Source organism: Ornithorhynchus anatinus, chromosome 5 (assembly GCF_004115215.2).
Source record: "Ornithorhynchus anatinus isolate Pmale09 chromosome 5, mOrnAna1.pri.v4, whole genome shotgun sequence".
NCBI lineage: Eukaryota > Metazoa > Chordata > Mammalia > Monotremata > Ornithorhynchidae > Ornithorhynchus > Ornithorhynchus anatinus.
The window spans coordinates 30594329-30615061 of record NC_041732.1 but is presented as its reverse complement, the minus strand read 5'-3'; the positions used below and the strand labels follow the sequence as shown (position 1 = coordinate 30615061).

At 44.2% G+C, this 20733-nt stretch overlaps 1 protein-coding gene across 1 annotated transcript in view; it reads right to left on the bottom strand.

The window, feature by feature from the left end:
* ALDH1A3 (aldehyde dehydrogenase 1 family member A3) overlaps positions 1–19918 on the bottom strand; it is a 43473-nt gene extending 23555 nt beyond the window's left edge. The window contains exons 1-6 of the mRNA XM_029066066.2: positions 19726–19918; positions 12141–12245; positions 9639–9779; positions 4683–4812; positions 4171–4232; positions 1004–1132 (exon numbers count right to left, since the gene is read on the bottom strand). Of these exons, the coding sequence (XP_028921899.1) occupies positions 1004–1132; positions 4171–4232; positions 4683–4812; positions 9639–9779; positions 12141–12245; positions 19726–19824 (666 nt within the window). The 5' untranslated portion in view covers positions 19825–19918. The remainder of the gene's footprint in view (positions 1–1003; positions 1133–4170; positions 4233–4682; positions 4813–9638; positions 9780–12140; positions 12246–19725) is intronic.
* Between the last annotated feature and the right edge of the window lie 815 nt (positions 19919–20733).

Below are 20733 nucleotides of genomic sequence, written 5' to 3'. Positions count from 1 at the left end.
CATATGTAAATATGTAATTTGCAAATTTTTTACATTCTATTTAGCAATAAAGCACCTAGTGCTAACACATTACAGCACTACCATTAGCTAATGCTAAGTAGGAACAAATGGCTTTTAAAATGTACTTTTCATCTCTCTATTCAAGTCAGTTAAAATGCTTCACAGATTGATTGGGAAGAATCGGATTTGAGCCAGGGTAAACTTCATACTCTGGATTTGCAGCATATGTAATGCCGAAGTAAGAGACTGCCTTCAGGAATACTATGACTAAAATTAAATAGTGCTATCACTAAGGAGTTCTAAAAGAAGAGTGTCATAAGGAATCCCCAGTAATGCAACAAAGAAGTCTTTGAAAACGCCAAAACCATTTATGAAGCAGGTGAGCTTGAAATCTCTTTTTCCACAGTTTTGACAGTGAAATGATTGTATTTCTTGTGGAGAAAATATAGGACATTTATTATAGCAAAAGGCATCTAGATAGCTTCAGCAGCCATTAGTCAATTTCATTAATTTAGCACCTTAAAACTATGGTACCTCTGAGTTTGAGCTATACGGCAGGGAAATGAAGAACAGGTTGAATATGACTCTTTTCCAAATTCTTGCTTTAAAAGCCATAAAATGATAAAGAACTAAAAGTGGCATATCTTATGTGCAGTGGCTATTCAGCATGAATGTGCCTCTAAAATATTGACACCCTGGGTGAATTCATACTAAACATGGATGGAGAACTATGGCTGAATGCAAATTCCTGGTTGGGAGTCCGAATTTCAATTTTCATTAAGTTCTCTCATTCAGAGTTTACTTTCATCCCTCCAAAGTGAAATAGATTATCTTTACACTAAAATAACCATGTTTGATGAAATGTTCCTAAAAGTAGTACCAACAAGTTTCCAAGGGAATATTACATTATCTTAACAGCTTTATCTTTCTCAGTGACTTGGACACTAAAAAGGTATCAGAAAAACAAATAGTGATCTAAAATGTTTTCTTTAAGACATCCTACCTCCTTGATCAGAGACCCAAGATAAAGTGCTGTTAGAGGCGTCTGCTCAGCTGGCTTGATAACTAAGGTATTCCCACAGCACAAAGCTGGTGCCATCTTCCAAATGAGCATCAGCAGAGGGAAGTTCCACTGAAACAAAGCAGAGAAGCACTTAATTTTCAGTGTTGGAGTTATCGCTAGGAAGAGCATACTGTTTTTGAAGATATTATTTTTGGATTAAAAGAAAAACCCACTAAGAAAAAAATCCACGTTCCTGGCCCTATGCAATGTGTTTTAAAATTTTGTCAAAGGACCATTAAGAAACAGAATTATAAGCCACCTTATAGTCATTCTAACTGATTTTGAATCCCATTGTATGCACCTGGAAAAAACAAGCCATCTCATTTCATATTAGCTGGGTTCTGGCTAATATAGTAAGAAATGGGCCTGGGAACAGGAAACAGACCAGTCCTTTCCTCCTTCAGAAGAAAACTTTTGAAATCTTTGTGGGTTTTGATGAGTCAGGAAGAGGGCAAATGCATGAGAGAGTCCCATCCCCAGCCTCCACCCTCCCCCACTGATGTCCCACCTATTCCCAATGCAACCACAAATAAGTAATTTAAATACTCATCACAAAATTGGATCATCATGTACCAACGAGAGTAAACTCTGGCAAAAAGTTAGCAAATGAAGAGCACACACCTTAGCTAATAGATCTTCACTATTCAGCAACCCTAAACTGTTCTACATTAAGAATGGTTTAGTGATCTAAAGTGTTGTTTTAAAAAAAGGGTCACTGGATTGTGTTTAAACCCAAATAGCACAGTGCAGCTCTCCCCTGACAATCCAAGAACTCCTCCATAAGGGTGCCTAGCCCACAAAACTCTTTTATTAGCCAATAAAGTTTTGGATAAATTCTTCCCACACTTAACGTCAGAGTAATGATGCAGTTGTAACCTCTAAAAACAGCACCAGTGGCAAGTAAGAAAACTATAACCCATGACTACAACCTGATGCTTTTAGGCTTAATTTCTTTCAGGATGTGTTAAATGTGCATGGTTATTTGGTGGGCATGGCAAGAGGTTTCTATGTCCCCAAAGCAAATGAGGTTTTTAATTGAGATAAATATTTATAAAACAATGGGGAAGGGAAATAAATATACCCCAAACAAATACAAAACATCTGTAAAGACCAGAAAATGACAACAAAAAAACCTATTCAATCATTACACCAATTGAATTGAGCTTGTAAAGGCGAATTTTTTCTTTTAAAAAAAGACTAGGTATTCTAGTAAATAGAAAGTTTCTAGTCCTCATCAAATGTAAAGTAATAATGAAGCTGTCTCACCCAGATAACTTTGGGAACAAAGTTGATACAATTCCATATTATTCTGTGAACTCTTTCCAGCCAGTTATCTCAAACTTTAGGAGCTAGGAAAAGTTAGGCCACATTGTGATTACTCTCAATAGAAATATAATTTTTTAGCTCTATTCTGGGAGTACACAAGGCATATGCCACATATTATCCTAAGTCATTAAAGAGACACATTTTAACTGCTGATCTGTGGCCAAAATCCCATTACAAAAGGTTTAAGGCTTTCAGTCAGCTGGAACTAGTCATTCAAATGCAGGTCATTTATAAACAAATCCATAATCACTACTTCATAAGCACAGCCGTCGCAAGGGTGGTTTGACCGGTTTGCACGAACCCATCTCGTGCTTGAGAGGCCCTACACCTCTGATTTTCCCCCACCAAAATACAGCCACTGCCACTTGAGTGGGGAACCTTGCAGCACAGATGCAAGAGCAGTTCCTGATTTTAATCGTGGTGGGAGAGGCGTTCATTCAATTGCATTTATTGAGGATTTACTGTGTGTCGAGCACTGTACTAAGCACTTAGGAACATACTAAGCGCTTGCAGACCAGCTTCAGAAACTTGCAGGGGTTAATGAGAGCACATTGGGTGAACTTTGGCCCATCAAATCATCGCGTGGTCTTCCCAAGCATTTCTGGGAGATGTATCCTAGTTTTCTTCATGGATGGGATTACTAGGACTCTATGTCCCAAAAATAAGGCAGAGAAGCTCCATCTGTTCCTCCCATGCTTACGTCTTGTCCTGAGCCCCCCGTCACCCTCACCACCCCTGAGATGGAATGTTCACAAAAGAGAAAGCAGCCTATCAATCTTGGGAACTTCATTTCTTCTCCCAAGTTAGAACTGGCTATTGGGAGGATGATTTACTATGCCTTGAAAAAATCAAGATTCTTCAGTCATATATTTCAAATACTGAATTTTTCTCCTCTCGATGCATAGCATAAGGAAACAGCATCAACCTCCCAAAGTCTTTTCAGACCACGCTCATCCTTCACAACAGTACCCATTCATCTGATCACATCAATTCTCAAAGAAGCTCATTAACTACTCTCCCAAGCACTTAGTACAGTGCTCTGAACATAGTAAGTGCTCAATAAATACTATTGACTGAAAGACTACTACTTTTATTACATACACTGAAAGCCAGATTTAATTTTTGGTATCAGATATTGGGCTATGCAGCTCGTAAGTGTGGTAAGAGGAATAATTAAGACCAACTAGATATCAGAAGCAGAATGGGCCAGAATCAAAGGATGTGGGTTCTAATCCCAACTCTGCTACTTGCCTGCTAAGTCACTTAACTTTTCTGTTCCTTGTTTCCTCACCTGTAAAATGGAAATGAAATAGCTGTTCTCCTTCTATCTTAGACTGTAAGCCTCATGTAGGTCAGGAATTGTGTCTGACCTGATTTATCTTGTATCTACCCCAGTGCTTGGTACTCACTTAGTGTTTATCAAAGTACCACAATTATTAGATAATTGTGGGATCATAGAGGATCACCCCTATGCACCTCTCCACTATCAAAATTCTCAACAAAAGCTTTTTAGTTGATCCAGGGGCCCTCCTGCCTAAGTTTTATACTGCCATGAAAGAAAGAAACTAGAGCTGGATGTCCACATTGCTGACACTTACTAGAAAAGCTGGTGGAGATTATAAATTAAGTCAACCCAAGATAATAGAACAAAGTAGTTTGACTTCAGATAATCTGAATGTGCCTTAATCGCTATTAGCTCAGGCACAATGAAATCAATTATGTGAGGAAAGAGGTTCTGGGATGTTGGTTCAAAGCCTATTTAGTGAAACCTGGATACTTACTGGAGTAATTGCCCCACAGACACCTATTGGTTCATGCCTGGTGAAACACACAACATTTTCATCTGCAAGAGGAGAGCAAGACAAAAAAACACACATATTTTAACAAGGGCCAATAAAGAAAATTATCTTGTTCCTTAATACTAAAAATGGAAGCATGAGACAGTAAGCTCGTTATGGGCAGGGAACATATCTGCTAATTCCGTTGTACTGTACTCTCCCAAGTGCTTTGCAAACAGTCAGCACTCAATAAACACCACTGATTGATTGGTTGAGGCTGACACAAAGTTGGCATTAAAGTCTCTTCCCCGGAACAAAAAGGCAGAATTTGGCTTTCTGAACTAAAATTAATTTCCTTTCCCTCTCCCAATCTAACATATTTTTAGACACAGAAAAAAAAAATCTTATTTCCCAATTCCAGGACAGTTTTTGGTAATGTGAAAGATGGACTCAGATTTTCAGGAATCTTGAGTTAGAGCCAACTGAAAGGCAATAGAATTCAGATTTGAGCTTACCAGCAGGTATGGTCCTTCCCTGGACCTTGTCAGCCCATCCAGCATAGTATCTTAGTGTTTTTATACAGCCCTCCAGGTCGATGAAGAAAGCATGAAGGAAAGGCTTTCCTGTGTCCATTGTTTCCAGAGTCTAAAACAACAAAACCACAGGCATGGCTAAACCCTGTCTTTTCAGCTCCTGGTCTCTTCATCGGAGAGAAACCAAGGAGGATGAACATAGGTTGAAACATTCACTCTAGAACTCATAACTAAAGCAGGGCAGGAAAATCCTGATGACAAACCACCACCATGTAATGTACATGAATGAAGGCAGAACTGAAAGATTTATATTTGAAATAACTTCGGAGTTGGGCTTTTGGTCTGAAGATGGGAGGAGATACATTGCACTCCTATGGGATCAGCCCAATTCAAAGTCATTTTGAGAACTGCTAGAAAGAAACAAACTTTGCATTTGATCTTCCATCAGAAAGCAAATGAGTACCCCAGTTTTTGCCATCCAAACCAGTCATGAAGATCTGTTCATAGAGAGAATCCTGGTGCAATAAATATGGGTAAAGGAATATATCACTTGCTTATTTTGTACTTCAAATTCAACATGATACGCCCAATGAGCTCTCGATAAATGCTATTACTACTAAAACTGGGCTCGAAATGCCTGGTAAAATAGCCAATTACTTTGCCCAACTCTTCATTTTCCCCTCTAAGATCATTCCCTCCTCTCCGCTTTCCCCATCTCAGTCGACACCACCTCCATCTTCCCTGTCTCATAATTCCTTGGTTTCACTGTTGACTCTTCACTACTGTTCAACTCTCCTATTTACTCCACTCCCAAATCCTGCTGGTTCATCCTGCATAGTTCCCAGATCCTCTCTTTCCTCTCCACTAAAACCATTACCATCTTGTACAAGTTCTGGACTTGCTGTGTTGACTATTGCATTAGTCTATACACTGGACTCTCAAACTTTGGATTCTCCCTACTCCAATCTATACTACATGCTGCTGCTTGGATCTCCTTCCTGAAGCATCTCTCAACCTGCATCTCTCATTTTTTTTAAAAAAAAATGGTATTTGTTAAATGATTACTGTGTGTCAAGCACTGTTCTAAGTGCTGGCGTGGATAGAAATTTATCAGTCCCTGCCTCTTATGGGACTCACAGCCTAAGCTGGGCAAGCTGTTTAACTTCTAACTCCTCAAAACCCTCTACTGGCTCTCTACTTCACTCCGCATCAAATGAAAACTCCTCATAATCGAATCCAAGGCTCTCCATGACACCTATCTGCTTTGTTCTCCTGCTATTCCTTAACTCGCTGTCTTTATTCTAAGTCAGCCTTCTAGCTGAACCATGCTCTTGGCCCTATTGCCTTCATCCCCTTGTTCATGCAATTTCCCTAACTTGGAACTCCTTCCCTCCTTCCCCATGTCACACAAACTACAGCTCTTCCTACATTCACATCTCTCTTAAAAGCCTTCCCAAATTAATTTCCCAGCACTCTGAGCCATACCAACCCTTCAACCAAGACTATCATTTATGAACTTATTTGCACCTTCAAGGATATGTCTGCTCTATTTCCTAACTGTAAATATTTATATATTTGTCTCCTCTGCAAGTGTGTAAAATCTTTCTGGGCAAGAGATGTGTTACTTCGTTATTCTGAACTTCCCAAGCACATAGTACAGTACACTGCACCAAGTGAGGATTTAATAAATGCTACTGTAATAAAAATAATAATACTTGTGGTATTTGTTAAGGGCTTACAATGAGTTAAGCACTGTTTTATATGCTAGAGTAGATACAAGATAACCAGGTCAGACATAATCCCTGTTCCTAAAATGGTGCTCATAGTTTAAGGGGGAGGGAGAATGGACAAGAGGAAACTGAAACACAGAGAAGTTAAGTGACTTGTCCAGGGTCACGTTAACAAGAAAGTGGCAGAGTCAGGACTGGAAATCAGATCACGTGACTCCCAGGCCTATGCTCTGTCCACTAGGGCACACTGCTTCTCAACGTCTCAGATAAGACTTTGGAAACTCAAAATAATGATAGGAAAAAGAAAAAGAATAGGGCTAGTTTAGAATAATACTATTTTCTTTACACAGGCTGGCTTCTGTCACTCTGGAATAATTGGTGTTCTTACGGAAAGAACAACGCTCATAAGAGAAGCACTATTCTCGGTCAAATTAAGTGTCTAAACAAGATGAAATCATACTCCGCTGCCTTTCAGAAGCTTTAGTTCCAAACAGACTTTTCCGTCACAGAAACCAATTATCATCTATTGCAAGGATCTACTGCCGCTACTAAATGACTGGGATTATTTTCTATTTTCAGCATTCTTTTAAGAGAACCCTTGTTGTTCTACTGATAAATAGGCCCAGTTCAAGCTTGCCCGAAGCCTAACATTGAAATACCCAATGATCCCTGCATACAGGAAGCTGCTCAGCTGCCATTCAGCAAAGAAGGATTCAAATTTTTGTCAAGGACAGAAAGAAATGAAGCACCTGGCCCTGTTGGAGTTCCTATTTTGAAGAAACTCAACAATGATATACTCACGATAAACCCTTTAATTTGCCTACCCCCTTTCTTTTTGGCATGCTGAAAGCACATTTTAGAGTCGCTACCCTAAGTTTTCAAGAAACGTCCTTCAGGCCTGTGCCTGGGAATTTTTCAAAGCCTGAATTCTGTCCAACCTGCATTGGCATGCTTGGTGGGGAAAGGAAGGAAGGGAGTAGTCTCCCGCTGGTGGGTGAGAGGGACAGGGAAGGAGTAAGAAAAGTAGTGGAAATCTACGTCCTTATCACCACCTGTATTTATTGAGTCTCTGTTGGAATGCAGAGCCCTACACTAAGTGTTAGACACCATCCAACTCACATGACAGGAGAGGCGTGTCCTCTCACCCCCTCTTACTCCCCGTGAGCCTTAGTGCCCTAGTAAATGTGACGGTTATCAAACTCTTGGAAGGCATTTGTTTCCCTCTGAGATGAGAATGGAACCAATTTCCCACAATTACAGGTGGAGATGGAAGGGGCTTGGTCTAGGTGACCCTGCAAGTCAGGGCGGGATGGAGGAATGAGGGCTAGTCTCTTGGCTCCTGGACTAACCTACCTCTTGGGCTGAATTTACACTTTAAGCTTGCCAATTTTGTGCAGTCACTGGTACTAAAGTTTACCTAGTGGAGCAATCACAAAATTTCCAGCCTCAAGGACCGACTTCCAGCAGAAATTACAAGCAGTGACTGAAAGCCATGTTTCCTGGCAGGACTGTCCCTCTACTCTTTTTCTAGGACTCTGCAAAATAATCAATCAGTCAACCTTGAGACCTGAGAGCTCAAATCCTAAAGAGCAGAAGACAGATGCAAGTGTTGGTCCAGATCGTGAAATTCACCCTACCACTTGCTCTGGCTGAAAAAGCTTGCATGGGTGAGGCCCAAGAGTGGAGCAGCAGGTTGAAACAGATGCGGCGATCAGCTTGGAGTGAAGACTTAGAACTGAAACCACAAGTTGCTGCAATTTGTGCTGAAGGGATATTAGGAACCGAGATGAGAGTCTGTATGCACCTGCCAACAGATGTTTGAGAACATTTTATGCTAAAAATGAATGTGTAGATCAAGCTTACCCAACAAAGTCTAAAAGAGATTCAGGATTTTCACACAGTGAAACATAGTGAATCTCAAGATAGGTACTTTCCTATGATGTGGTTTGCGCATACTTGCCAGTAATTTTCTTGTCCCCTTTCATGTTTCTGCAAATAGACGACTTATTTCATGCGGGCAGCAGGGCCCTTACGCAAGGCAGAAATGCAGTATCTTTTGGTAGTGGCAAAGTAACCTGCAGTCGGCTTGTTACGTGTTCCTCCGGAAGGTCTTTCCTTAGCAAACCCCATGATCTGGAACAACTGAAAATGAAGGGTGGGATTTTTCGAGATGGCATTTACATAAACTCAAGTTTTTGTTGGTGCCCATGGTGGAGTCTCTAACCAAATTATTAGTCCACACTGACATTTCAGACATATGAGATCATCTTTGTGAAAACCAAGAGGTTTAAAAAGCCAGTTTGGCAGCTTAAGAGTTGAAACTGGCGTCCTTTGCAGGAAGAACCAGGGAGCCTGGAGGCAACAACCCTCACTTGGGTGAAACAGGTGAGGTGGGATGAAATCGCGTCAAGAGGGGAGTTGATCAGTTACCAAAAATATTTCCATTCCTGCAGGGAGGTTTAGCCTCCTATCCCCCAGCTTGCAAGAAACCTGCCAAAGTGAAGGAGTGCTGGGTCTGAAGAATTAGGGGAAAGGAGAAGAAAAAAACCCACCCTAAAACCGGAACCTAAAGATGCAAGGAGTTTTAAAATTCTTCTTGTGGAGGTTGGTTGATTTGGAGAAGGAGAATTCATCCCTGCAGGCCTCCAGCAGAGATGATCAAATAGGTGGTGGGAGAAGGAAAGAGAAATCTGCTTTCACTCAACCCCTGGTCAGACAGGTCTTCGGTGCACCTCCCCATGTCAATGGAAGGAATCCTGCTCTGACCTTTCACAAGCAGCTTTTAAACAGCTTTGACAATTAGTCGGACTCGCCAACAGACCATAGTGGTGAGGGAATGAGATCGCTACGAATCCCAGAGGGCTCAGTGGAGACGTAAGAAGAGCTCCCGGAAGTTTAGGTGGTGCTCAGGGTCAAGGGAACCATCGGTGATTTAGTCGAACTACTGTCCGGGATTTTGTGGGGAAGGCCCAACACCTTACTGCAAGGAGGAATTTGAAGTCCAGTAATGTAGCCAATACAACCTAAAGTAAAAAGTCCAAGAATCCTGCCATCTGCCTGCAGCTAAAAAGGGAGCCATAACAATTGAAAAGAGTTCAGCACAAAATGAAAATAGCAACAGCCTAAAAAACGACATACTAAAAGGCAGCGTGGAATGAAATAGTCAACTGTTGGCAGGTTGTTACTATGTGTTGTGCATTCCACTTACCGCCAAGATGATCCTGTCCCTCTCGATGAGGTCGGCCAGCTTATGCAGCAGTCTGCCTCTGCTCAAGGCGTCCATTTGTCTCCATAGAGATCCCCTCTGGAATGCTGCTTTCGCTGCCTCCACTGCCTTATCTACGTCAGCCTAAATGACCAAAACGGAATCTTCAGGTTAGAACAGAGGAAGTGCAAAAAACAAATGTGGAAAAAACAAAAACAATTTGTTTTTCCAGAAGTGAATGAATTTCGTGTAAAATGTTGCTAATTCGCTGGATCATTCAAATTAGTCGAGAGGGTCTCTTCAAGAGAGGGCTTCTTCAAGATAAATAAAGTTCACAGCACTGAAAGCCCTTTGTAGGGATTTTTTTATTTTTTAAATGACAGACTCTCTCTAGAGTACAAGTTCGTTGTGGGCAGGGAATGTGTCTATCAACCCTGTTGTACTGAACTCTCTCAAGCACTTAGTACAGTGCTCTGCACAAAGTAAGCACTCAATAAATACCCATGATGATAAAGGATTAAGTTTTGTCATCTCTGGGGGGATGTTGGAGTGGGGAAGGTGTATACACACAAATATACAATACATCCTGGTGACCATAGGGAAACTGAAAATTTTGCCAGCTCGGAGTGGTTCACTTAGAAGTATTACAGGCCAGATCTATCTTTAAAAAAGTCTGAGGTTCATAAATCAGAATGGAAAAATGAACATAGTTTTTTTTTTATTTGTCCTGGCAAAGAAAAATATTCTAGCACTACCAACAGGGGAAGTGATACTCTTACTGAATCTCAGAATTGGCTATGTTGGAGAACGCAGTACACCCATATGGAAAAAAAAAATCACTGAAAGGAGATGCAGTCAGAGACTCATGAGTTCTAACAACCTCTCGAGCCAGAGGTTCTTTCTTTCTCTAAGGAGAAAAAAAAAAAAGTAGCTGTTCCCCATCTTGAATATGATCACTGATGCTCATGTTTCACTGAATCCCTAGGAATCATTTAAGCATTGCTTTGGCCTCCCAACCAGGGTACAGCCACAGACTCCCAGGAATACAAGTCGAACATGAGTAGATGCTCAATTTTTGTTACTGAGGAAGAGGAGGCTGTCCAGAATTTGGACAGTGGAACTGCACAAGCTGTTACAGAGTCTCTCTGAGATGCTTGGGACCTGCACAGAAGCCCACAGAACTTCCAGCAGGTCCACCTTTAGGGAGGCTAAAGAGATGGAATGTTAGTCCGCTGACTGGCCTCAGACTTTAAACTTTGAGAGGGAGACTGGAGAAGGCCACCTCAATAGAAACCTTTTGCAGTCATATGATGGGGGAACTGCAGAGGGAAGTTGGTGTATGACTAGGACAGCCAGCAGACTGCCTGTGCCAAGCACACGTAGTAGAGCTCAGGCCTGGGGTTTGAGGGTCAAAAACTTCCCCGCAAATACTGCTCCTACTAGTCAGAGCAAGACTGAGACCTGGGAGGGACCTCAGGGAGCTGACTTGAGTGGGCCTCTCAGGCCCCCTTCCCAGAGCAGGTACGTGGCCACTCTCAATGATGGTGGGATTATTTTTAGGTCCCAAATAACAGCTGGGATGGAAATGAGACTGAGAGGACTGGGGCTGTTGGTTTGGCTGCAGATGGCCATAGCAGGGGTTCTAACACGTCCAAGGGCTGCTGATTCTCTAGGGTACGTTCAGCCACCCAGAGACTTAGTCAGCTCTGAAGTTTGCAGAACAGGAATTGAATGATTTTCACATTCCAGCCATACCCTATTTATCGCCGGCATTTAGTAGCCTATTAATAAAGTCAAATTTTCTTGTTGCTAAGTGTAGTTCCTCACCAGCTGAGGCAGAATTTCATTCTCTACTGAGAAAAATGTGTATCCTTAATTATTTATAGCTAAAATATATTTTTATAGCCTTGAAAAATCCTTAAAGTTTGTAGTGAGTCCAGGAGTCACTTTACAAGATAGCATCCCGGAGAAGTAGACTCATAAAACCCCCTCAGTGATTTATATGGTCATTTATTTTTACTCAAAATGAATGTTATTACATTAAAAGATGCAGTTACTACTTGCATGTCACTTGTACTTAACACTGACTTCCTTTTACCGCTATGTTTTAAATATAGGGGCTTGCATCTGTCACCTTCAAAGACCCTGAGCCTTAACCATAAAGGGAATAAGTACTTTGCTTTCTTGAGGAATGTCCTGAATACCATCAACTTCAAATAACTGATAAACATGAACACTTTTCCTGTGTCCATGTAACAAAGTCACAAATAGGGCAATTTTATCAGCAAAGGAAAATAACCCCTATGATTCCAGTAGAGTTGGTCATAATTGATCCCATTCTCTGCAACCCATTTGAACAGACAAGCCAAATTGTTTATCTATTACAGACCTAAAACCCATGTCTGGGCAAACTGTGTTTTCAGAGGGGAAAAATATTTGTTTCTTCATATTCTTTCATAATCTGTAATTCAGTTATTCAGAAAAAGGAAACAAAAGAAATCCTACCTTGTCTCCTTCTTCGACTTCACATATTTTTTCCACAGTTGATGGATTGTATGTTGGAAACTTCTTTCCACTCTTGGATTCGTGCCACTCATTGTTAATAAATATCTAACCAGGACCAAAAAAAAAAAGTGTTGCAAGCATTGGGATTCCATGAAATCCTTTATTTTTAGTTTTATCTGCACATTTTGGGGAAAAAGGTTTTGACCGTGAAAATATTAAGAATTGCATGAACAAAATGTTTCAGTGTTGCATTTCTCCATTAATACGGCACAAACTGCCTAAACATAGAACTCAATAGAAACTGAAACTATAATGACGCTCTACATGAATTTTCTTGCAGCATTAGAAAAACTAGATTTCCCACCTTTTAGACCCAACTAACATTTCCCAATTTTCTAATAGTAAGAACATAGGTAGTGAAAACAACAACAACAACCCCTCCCTCACAATCTAGGGTACAACATAAGACCAAGAGATTAAGTTCCTCAAAAGAGGAGCAGAGAATTGCAATGGCAAATTTGTTCTTTTCGCAGAAAAAAAAATCCATTAGCTTAGTTTTGCAAGTTAGCCTCTCGACGGGCAGACTGTACAGAAACTGAAGGAAATTACAACCAGTGTTCCCTTAGGGGACATGAGAGAGGAAGGAGGACCTGAAAATAGGTACCTGTGAAAATAATCAATGAAATTCTTAATCAGGAATTGGAAGGGTAAAGAAAAAAGTGGTACCGTACAGGATGGGACACACTGTTAAAGAACTCCAATGTTGGGGATGTAATGCCAGAGTTATCAATCAATGGTATTTATTTAGGACTTACTGTTTGCAGAGCACTGTACTAAGCACTTGGGAGAGTACAATACAACAAAATTAGCGGACTCGATCCCTACCCATCACAAGCTTACAGTCCAGACAGAGTTTCTGGATGTCACCTCTGATTTTGACATATGTTCACTTGTCCCTCCCAACAGACAACTTGAGAGAAATGTAGGAAACCGGCTTATTTTCCTCTTGAGAACTATCAGGACCCTTTTCATGTAATGTGCCTGCCTGGTTTTCAAAAGGATAGCTTTCTTGAAACCACCCAAATCAAGAAATAACCAGGTCGTTTACTGTGTACTTCCTTAAAAAAAAAAAAAGGAAGGCCCTGAGGGTTTTAGAGTCCCAGATACCCAAAATTTATGTTCTATGATTCCAGTATTACTGGTGCCTTAAATTGCCTATGTACTGACGATTGAGTCTTGGGGAAAAAAAAATCTGAAGTGTTCATATGTGCACACACATACACATAAATATTGGGGAGGTATTCACTTAATCAGTGAGCACTTCTTATGTGCACAGCACTGTACTAAGCATTTGGGAGAGTACACTAGCTACACTTAGCAGCAAAAATGCTCCCCAGTTGTTCATGAGAAATTTGGGGGAAGTTTTATCTTGAAAGTAGGAGATACAGCTGGGACCCTCAAAAGCCATAAAAGGAAATAACATCACTGCTGCCTAGAGTCAATTGTCAACGGAAGAATTAAACATAAAATGAGGGGCTACCACTTCCAGAACAACAACAAGGAATCTGGGAATGTATCTTAAAACAGAAGCCTTCCATCAACCAACATTACAAAGTATGCAATAGAAAGAGCCAAAAAGTTAAAACTTGAAGAAAAAATGAAGGGATGCTAGATTTATTCTTCCACTAGATGCATAAATCTGTGATTTGGCAACATTTTCTATGCAGCTAATCATCCTTAATTCCTCTGGTGTGTACTGTATTAATCATGATGAATCAGTTTCAAAAATAACATGGAGGAAATCTTTCACCCTGGCTGCACAGGCCATGTCCCTCTGAGCCTTAAAAAATTACCTTCACCAGCTCTTCATTAACTTCACGGCTACATGCAGTTCTGGGCTTAGCCCTTGCCTAGTTTTTTTTTCCTGCTCTCTCGTTGTTTGGTGTTTCATTCAGCTTCCTCATTCATTCCCTGACAACCTTATCCCCCTGAAAATCATTCCCTCTGCACCTTTCCCCCTCACCCCTTTCGCCCCACCCGCCTACTTCTCAATTTTGCCACCCTTTACCTGCTTGGTTTCTAGTCAAAACCTATCATCATTTTAACCTCTTCTTCACTTTGGATCCATACACCTGTTCTGAGAAGGGTTTCAACAGGACATTTTTGAAGGCCTCTAAGGTATAAAAATAAGCAAATGGAGAAGAAAATGAGAAACACCTCACACCGCAGTGCGGAGAAGGAAGAGAAAGGGAGAAAACAAGGAAGAGAGACAGAAAGGTTGGAATACTTCATGCTTCTATTATTTACTTTCCTTCTCATATGGGTAATGTACAGATTTTATTTCATGTTAATAACTCTAAGAATTCACACACTTTAATTTCAAGCATAGCAGTACTCTCTCAGAATCAAGTTAAAATCACAAAAAACTGATGTGAATTTTATTTTTTCAGAGCTACCTGGCTAAGGTATACATAACAGCATGCAAACTGTAAGGCAATTCTGGCTAGTTCTACAACTTTATCCGTAGTTTGGAATATCACGGGTAATGGGGTCATATTTAGGGAAAAAGCTATTCTTATCTTCATATCCATTTTATTCCAGATAAATGCTTTAAAATTTAAATATAACATTAATAGGAGGATGCATTTATTTTCTACTTTGAAAAATATTACTAAATGTGAGTAGAAGATTTAGACATTTGTTGGAGACAAGATAGTGCTTTGAGTACTTACTATACGTTTCCCTCTTTTTTTGCTTCAAGTGTGAAGCCGATCCTGATTTTATTTCATGCTTATTTTAATAAAAAGGAGAAAGCCAAACCTTCTGATGAGCCCTCTGAAAGCAAAGTAAATTGAATGCCAAATAGTAATATTTTTATGATGAGAGAACAGTAATTATTTATGATCAAGGACATAAGTTATTGGGAATTAAATTTCCCAAACAATCCCAAAAACTTCTGCACACTTCCAGAAATTTGGAGAGATAAGTACTACTGCTATTTTAAAAAGAACCAGTGGGAGAATAAAAAAGAAAGTTAAAGAGTCACACACCAAGAGTACCAAAACCTGTTTAATAGCGAATGAGACATTATACAGTAATAGATGAAGGTGGCATGAAAAGAAAAGTGAAGTCAATGGAAATATATGGAGATCTGTGTTTAACAGAGGACAGTCAGCATATTTCCCATCTTGCTGTCCCCAGGTTTCTCTCACAGCACGAATAGGGCGAACTTTCTATTCTGATCCTTCCATTAACTTTTCTAAACAGGTTTCACAGAACTTTGCGCAATCTGCCCATTTAAATTCTGCGAAACAACCTGGATCCTTATTATTACTAGTATTATTATTAATAAGCATATTTTTGAGCACTTACTGCGTGGAAAGCACTGGACTAAGCGTTTGGGCGAGTACAACATAACATCAAACCCATTCCCGCCCACAACGAGCTTCACACCAGTTCCTACAAATGTTCAACTAGCCTATGTGTGAAGTTTACAAATTTATACTGATCCCTGATCCCGTGTATTTTAGTCAAAGGGCTCGTTTATAGCGGGATAAGTAGATCAAAGCGACCAGGGTGAATAAGAGATGCCGCAGTTTCTTCTGGAACAGACATTTTGGGCTTAATTCACGTCACCAGACTGTAACTGTTAAGAACCAAGGTCCTCGGTTCTTGAAAGTTACCGTTCGGTGGGTACAAAGAGCCTGAGAAAACCACTGTCGGTGACTAGTCTGGATAAGATTCTCTTTCAAAATCTGTTGTGGGGTTTTTTTTTTTTCCCCCTTCACAGTTAATGCCCTGCAGACCTTTTAGAACTGAAAAGAAAAAAAAAGGCATAACTTTTGTTTTTAAAATACATTTCCCTCTCAATCTTGCATTCATCGACTTGCTCACCAGGCCTTCACACGTTGTGCAGACTCTCTGCAGAGCACTGCTACTTCTTGGATCCCAAGTCCCTCGGTAAACCCCTAAGCCTGGTTTGGCTCGACGCCCCCAAACACAAGCCCATTCGATGTAATAGCAAACTTTTTAAAATTTTATTTTAAAAGTTAAAACGTGCGCTGCAAGATCAATGAGATTTAAGAGAGCTTCTGAATCACGGCAGACACTGTTCCGTCTGCTGCGAGTTAAAAGCTGCAGACAGATGATGGAGCAATGGGCACTGCAACGACACGTTGGGCCCAGAAAGGGGCTCGTAATTTCGGAGCGGGGTCATTAGCGGGCAGCTCGATTGCCGGCGAGAAGGGAGCTTTTATAAAGGCACGCCCGGCCTCCCTCTTAATGCCCCTGCTGGGGTGTCGAGGGGGGGGGGGACTCTCCCAAGCGCTCAGTACAGTGCTCTGCACATAGTAAGCGCTCAGTAAATACTATTGAATGAATAAATACGATTGCATTGACTATATACTGGCGGGACTCTGTGTGTGTGATGGGGGCCTCTCCCAAGCGCTCAGTACAGTGCTCTGCACATAGTAAGCGCTCAATAAATACTATTGAATGAATGAATGAATGAATAAATACAATTGCATTGACTATATACTGGCGGGACTCTGTGTGTGTGATGGGGGCCTCTCCCAAGCGCTCAGTACAGTGCTCTGCACATAGTAAGCGCTCAATAAATACTATTGAATGAATGAATGAATGAATACAATTGCATTGACTATATACTGGCGGGACTCTGTGTGTGTGATGGGGGCCTCTCCCAAGCGCTCAGTACAGTGCACAGTGAGCGCTCAATAAATACGATTGCATTGACTGCATACCGGCGGGACTGTGGGTGTGTGACGGGGGACTCTCCCAAGCGCTCAGTACAGTGCTCTGCACACAATGAGCGCTCAATAAATACGATTGCACTGACTGTATACCGGCGGGACTGTGGGTGTGTGACGGGGGGGACTCTCCCAAGCGCTCAGTACAGAGCTCAGCACACAGTGAGCGCTCAATAAATACGACTGCATATACCGGCGGGGGAGGTGGTACTCTCCCAAACGTTTAGTACAGTGCTCTGCATAGAGTAAACGCTCAATAAATACGATTGCATCGAATGTATACTGGCTGGGGGGACTCTCCCAACCGCTTAGTACAGTGCTCTACACACAGTGAGCGTTCAATACGATTACATCGAATGTATATTGGCTGGGGGGAGCACTCTCCCAAGCGCTTAGTACAGCGCTCTGCACACAGTGAGCGTTCAATAAATAGGATTGCATTGAACATATACTGGCGGGACGGTGGGGGGTGGGGGGGACGCTCCCAAGCCCTTAGTCCAGCGCTTTGCACACAGTGAGCGCTCAATAAATACGACCTCATGGACTGTATACCGGCGGGACTGTGAGTGTATTGGGAGGACACTCCCCAAGCGCTCAGTACAGCGCTTTGCACAATAAATACGACTGCATGGACTGTTTACCGGACGGACTGTGTGTGTGAGAGGGGGACTCTCCCAAGCGCTCAGTACAGTGCTCTGCACACAGTGAGCGCTCAATAAATACGACTGCATTGAACGTATACCGGCGGGACTGTGTGTGTGAGAGGGGGACTCTGCCAAACGCTCAGTACAGTGTCTGCACACAGTGAACGCTCAATAAATACGACTGCATTGAAGGTATACCGGCGGGACTGTGTGTGTGAGAGGGGGACTCTCCCAAGCGCTCAGTACAGTGCTCTGCACACAGTGAGCGCTCAATAAATACGACTGCATTGAAGGTATACCGGAGGGACTGTGTGTGTGAGAGGGGGACTCTCCCAAACGCTCAGTACAGTTTCTGCACACAGTGAGCGCTCAATAAATACGACTGCATGGACTGTTTACCGGACGGACTGTGTGTGTGAGAGGGGGACTCTCCCAAGCGCTCAGTACAGTGCTCTGCACACAGTGAGCGCTCAATAAATACGACTGCATTGAACGTATACCGGCGGGACTGTGTGTGTGAGAGAGGGACTCTCCCAAGCGCTCAGTACAGTGTCTGCACACAGTGAGCGCTCAATAAATACAACTGCATTGAAGGTATACCGGCGGGACTGTGTGTGTGAGAGAGGGACTCTCCCAAGCGCTCAGTACAGTGTCTGCACACAGTGAGCGCTCAATAAATACGACTGCATTGAACGTATACCGGCGGGACTGTGTGTGTGAGAGAGGGACTCTCCCAAGCGCTCAGTACAGTGCTCTGCACACAGTGAGCGCTCAATAAATACGACTGCATTGAACGTATACCGGCGGGACTGTGTGTGTGAGAGAGGGACTCTCCCAAGCGCTCAGTACAGTGTCTGCACACAGTGAGCGCTCAATAAATACAACTGCATTGAAGGTATACCGGAGGGACTGTGTGTGTGAGAGAGGGACTCTCCCAAGCGCTCAGTACAGTGTCTGCACACAGTGAGCGCTCAATAAATACAACTGCATTGAAGGTATACCGGCGGGACTGTGTGTGTGAGAGAGGGACTCTGCCAAGCGCTCAGTACAGTGTCTGCACACAGTGAGCGCTCAATAAATACAACTGCATTGAAGGTATACCGGAGGGACTGTGTGTGTGAGAGAGGGACTCTCCCAAGCGCTCAGTACAGTGCTCGGCACTCAGTGAGCGCTCAATAAATACGATTGCATTGAAAGTATACCGGCGGGACGGCAAGCGCTTAGTACAGCGGTCTGCACACAGTGAGAGCTCAATAAATACGATTGCACTGAAAGTATACCGGCGGGACGGGGTGCGTTTTGGGGAGGGGGGAGAGCACTCTTCGTACAGCGTTCTGCACATAGTGAGCGCTCAAGAAATACGACTGCATGGATGCAGCGAGGCGAAGGCTTCCCTAGCAAGCAGGGTGCGATTCCCGCACATCGCAGTGTGAAAGCCCCAGCCCCGGCTCTGTCCTGGACGATATCCCGCTCCTTGAACTCCCAACTTGTGGAATGACCCGAGCCACTTGCTTTGGGATGGCCAGGAGGAAAGCGACAAGTTTGGGGGTTGTTCTCAAGTGGTCTGAAATGCGGCCGGGGTTGCCGGGTGGGGAGGGGGAAAGAAAAAGGGGATGATGATGATGGAGGAGGAAGAAGCAAAAAAAAATTAAAGGGGTGCGGGCAGAGGTCGGGAGGACACGTGGGGGGGGTCTCTTTTGCAACGCTGGAGAGGGAGCAGGACCAGCCCGGAGAAGGATTGGGAGTTTTCCCGCGGGCTCCCCCGGGTTGGCATGTGCCTGTGGGTTAATAATAATAATGTGGGTATTTGTTAAGCGCTTACTATGTGCAGAGCACCGTTCTCAGCGCTGGGTAGACACAGGGTCATCAAGGTCGTCCCACGTGGGGCTCCCACTCTTCATCCCCATTTTCCAGTTGAGGTCACTGAGGCCCAGGGAAGTGACTTGCCCACCGTCACCCAGCTGACAAGTGGCAGAGCCGGGATTCGAACTCGTGACGTCCGAGTCCCAAGCCGGGGCTCCTTCCGCTGAGCCACGACGCTGTCCTGGTCCGAGCGCTCAGTGCAGTGCTCCGCACGTAGTCGGCGCTCCCTAAAGGCGCCTCCTCCCCGTCCCGTTCCCCGCCCCCGCCCCCGGGGCTCTCGGTGCCAGGGCCTCCCCCGCGCCGGGACCTCACCTTGGTGTGTTGGATTTGCAGGTCGCGGAGGGGATGGGGCAGGGGGGGCATCTTCTTGTCCGGCTGCCCGTTGTCCACCGTGCCATTCGTCGCGGCCATGGTGTCCGTCCGTCCGGCCGGCCGGCTGTCAGGCTGCCTGTCAATCTGGCGGGGAGGTCCGTCCCACGCCCAGAAGATGCAACACGTCTCCGAGGGTGACAGCTCCCGGAGCCGGCTTTAAGGTCTCCCTGCCTGCCTCCAATTGGCTGGGGGGGGGGGAGGGGGGGATGCCACGCCCCCCTAGGACCCACCCCCACCCCATCCTCCCCCCCCCCCCCATCCCCACCCCCCACCCCCAAATCCCTCCCTCCGGCGGCCGGGCGGTGCACGCTGCTGCTTGCAGCCGGTGGTGCAATTCGCACCCACCCCCCAAGCCGCTGAGGCGGCCGGGGGCTGCCGGCAAGATCCGGGGGGGCTCCGGTCCTTTTTTCGGGGTCCCGCGGGCTGGCTTGGCCCGCAGCACAGAGCAGCCGGCCGGCTGGGCGTCGCCTCGCCTCTGCGCTTTCCAAGTTTCCCAAGGAAGGTGCCTCCTTCCAGGCCGGCTGGGAACGGGACTTGATTAAAAGCGAAAAAAGCCACAGCCCGACGAGCCGCCCCGCACCTGTCCTCTCTCCCCATCCCGCAATCCGCTTTCCCTCCGTCCTCTGCTCCTCGCCCCGGTCCCGCCGCCACCAGTGTCGTCCCAAGAGCAAGCCAGGAGCCTGGCAGGAGAGGGAGAGGCCCCCCAACCTGGCACCCCATCAGTGGGGGCCTGGACCCCTTCCCTGGCCCGCAGCCCTCGCTCCTGGCCGGTCCCATGCAAGGGATGGGCCCTGCTTCGGGCTCCCTGCCCCCCCAAATCCCCCTGGAGGTGCGAGACCAGTTGCCTTATTGGTGGGACTGGTGGCCAGGGCCTGGGAGGGAGGGCTAGGGACCCTGGAGCGGGTGAGTGGCTGGCTATCCGCCCGCCCTGTGCCCCGTTGTCTGCCG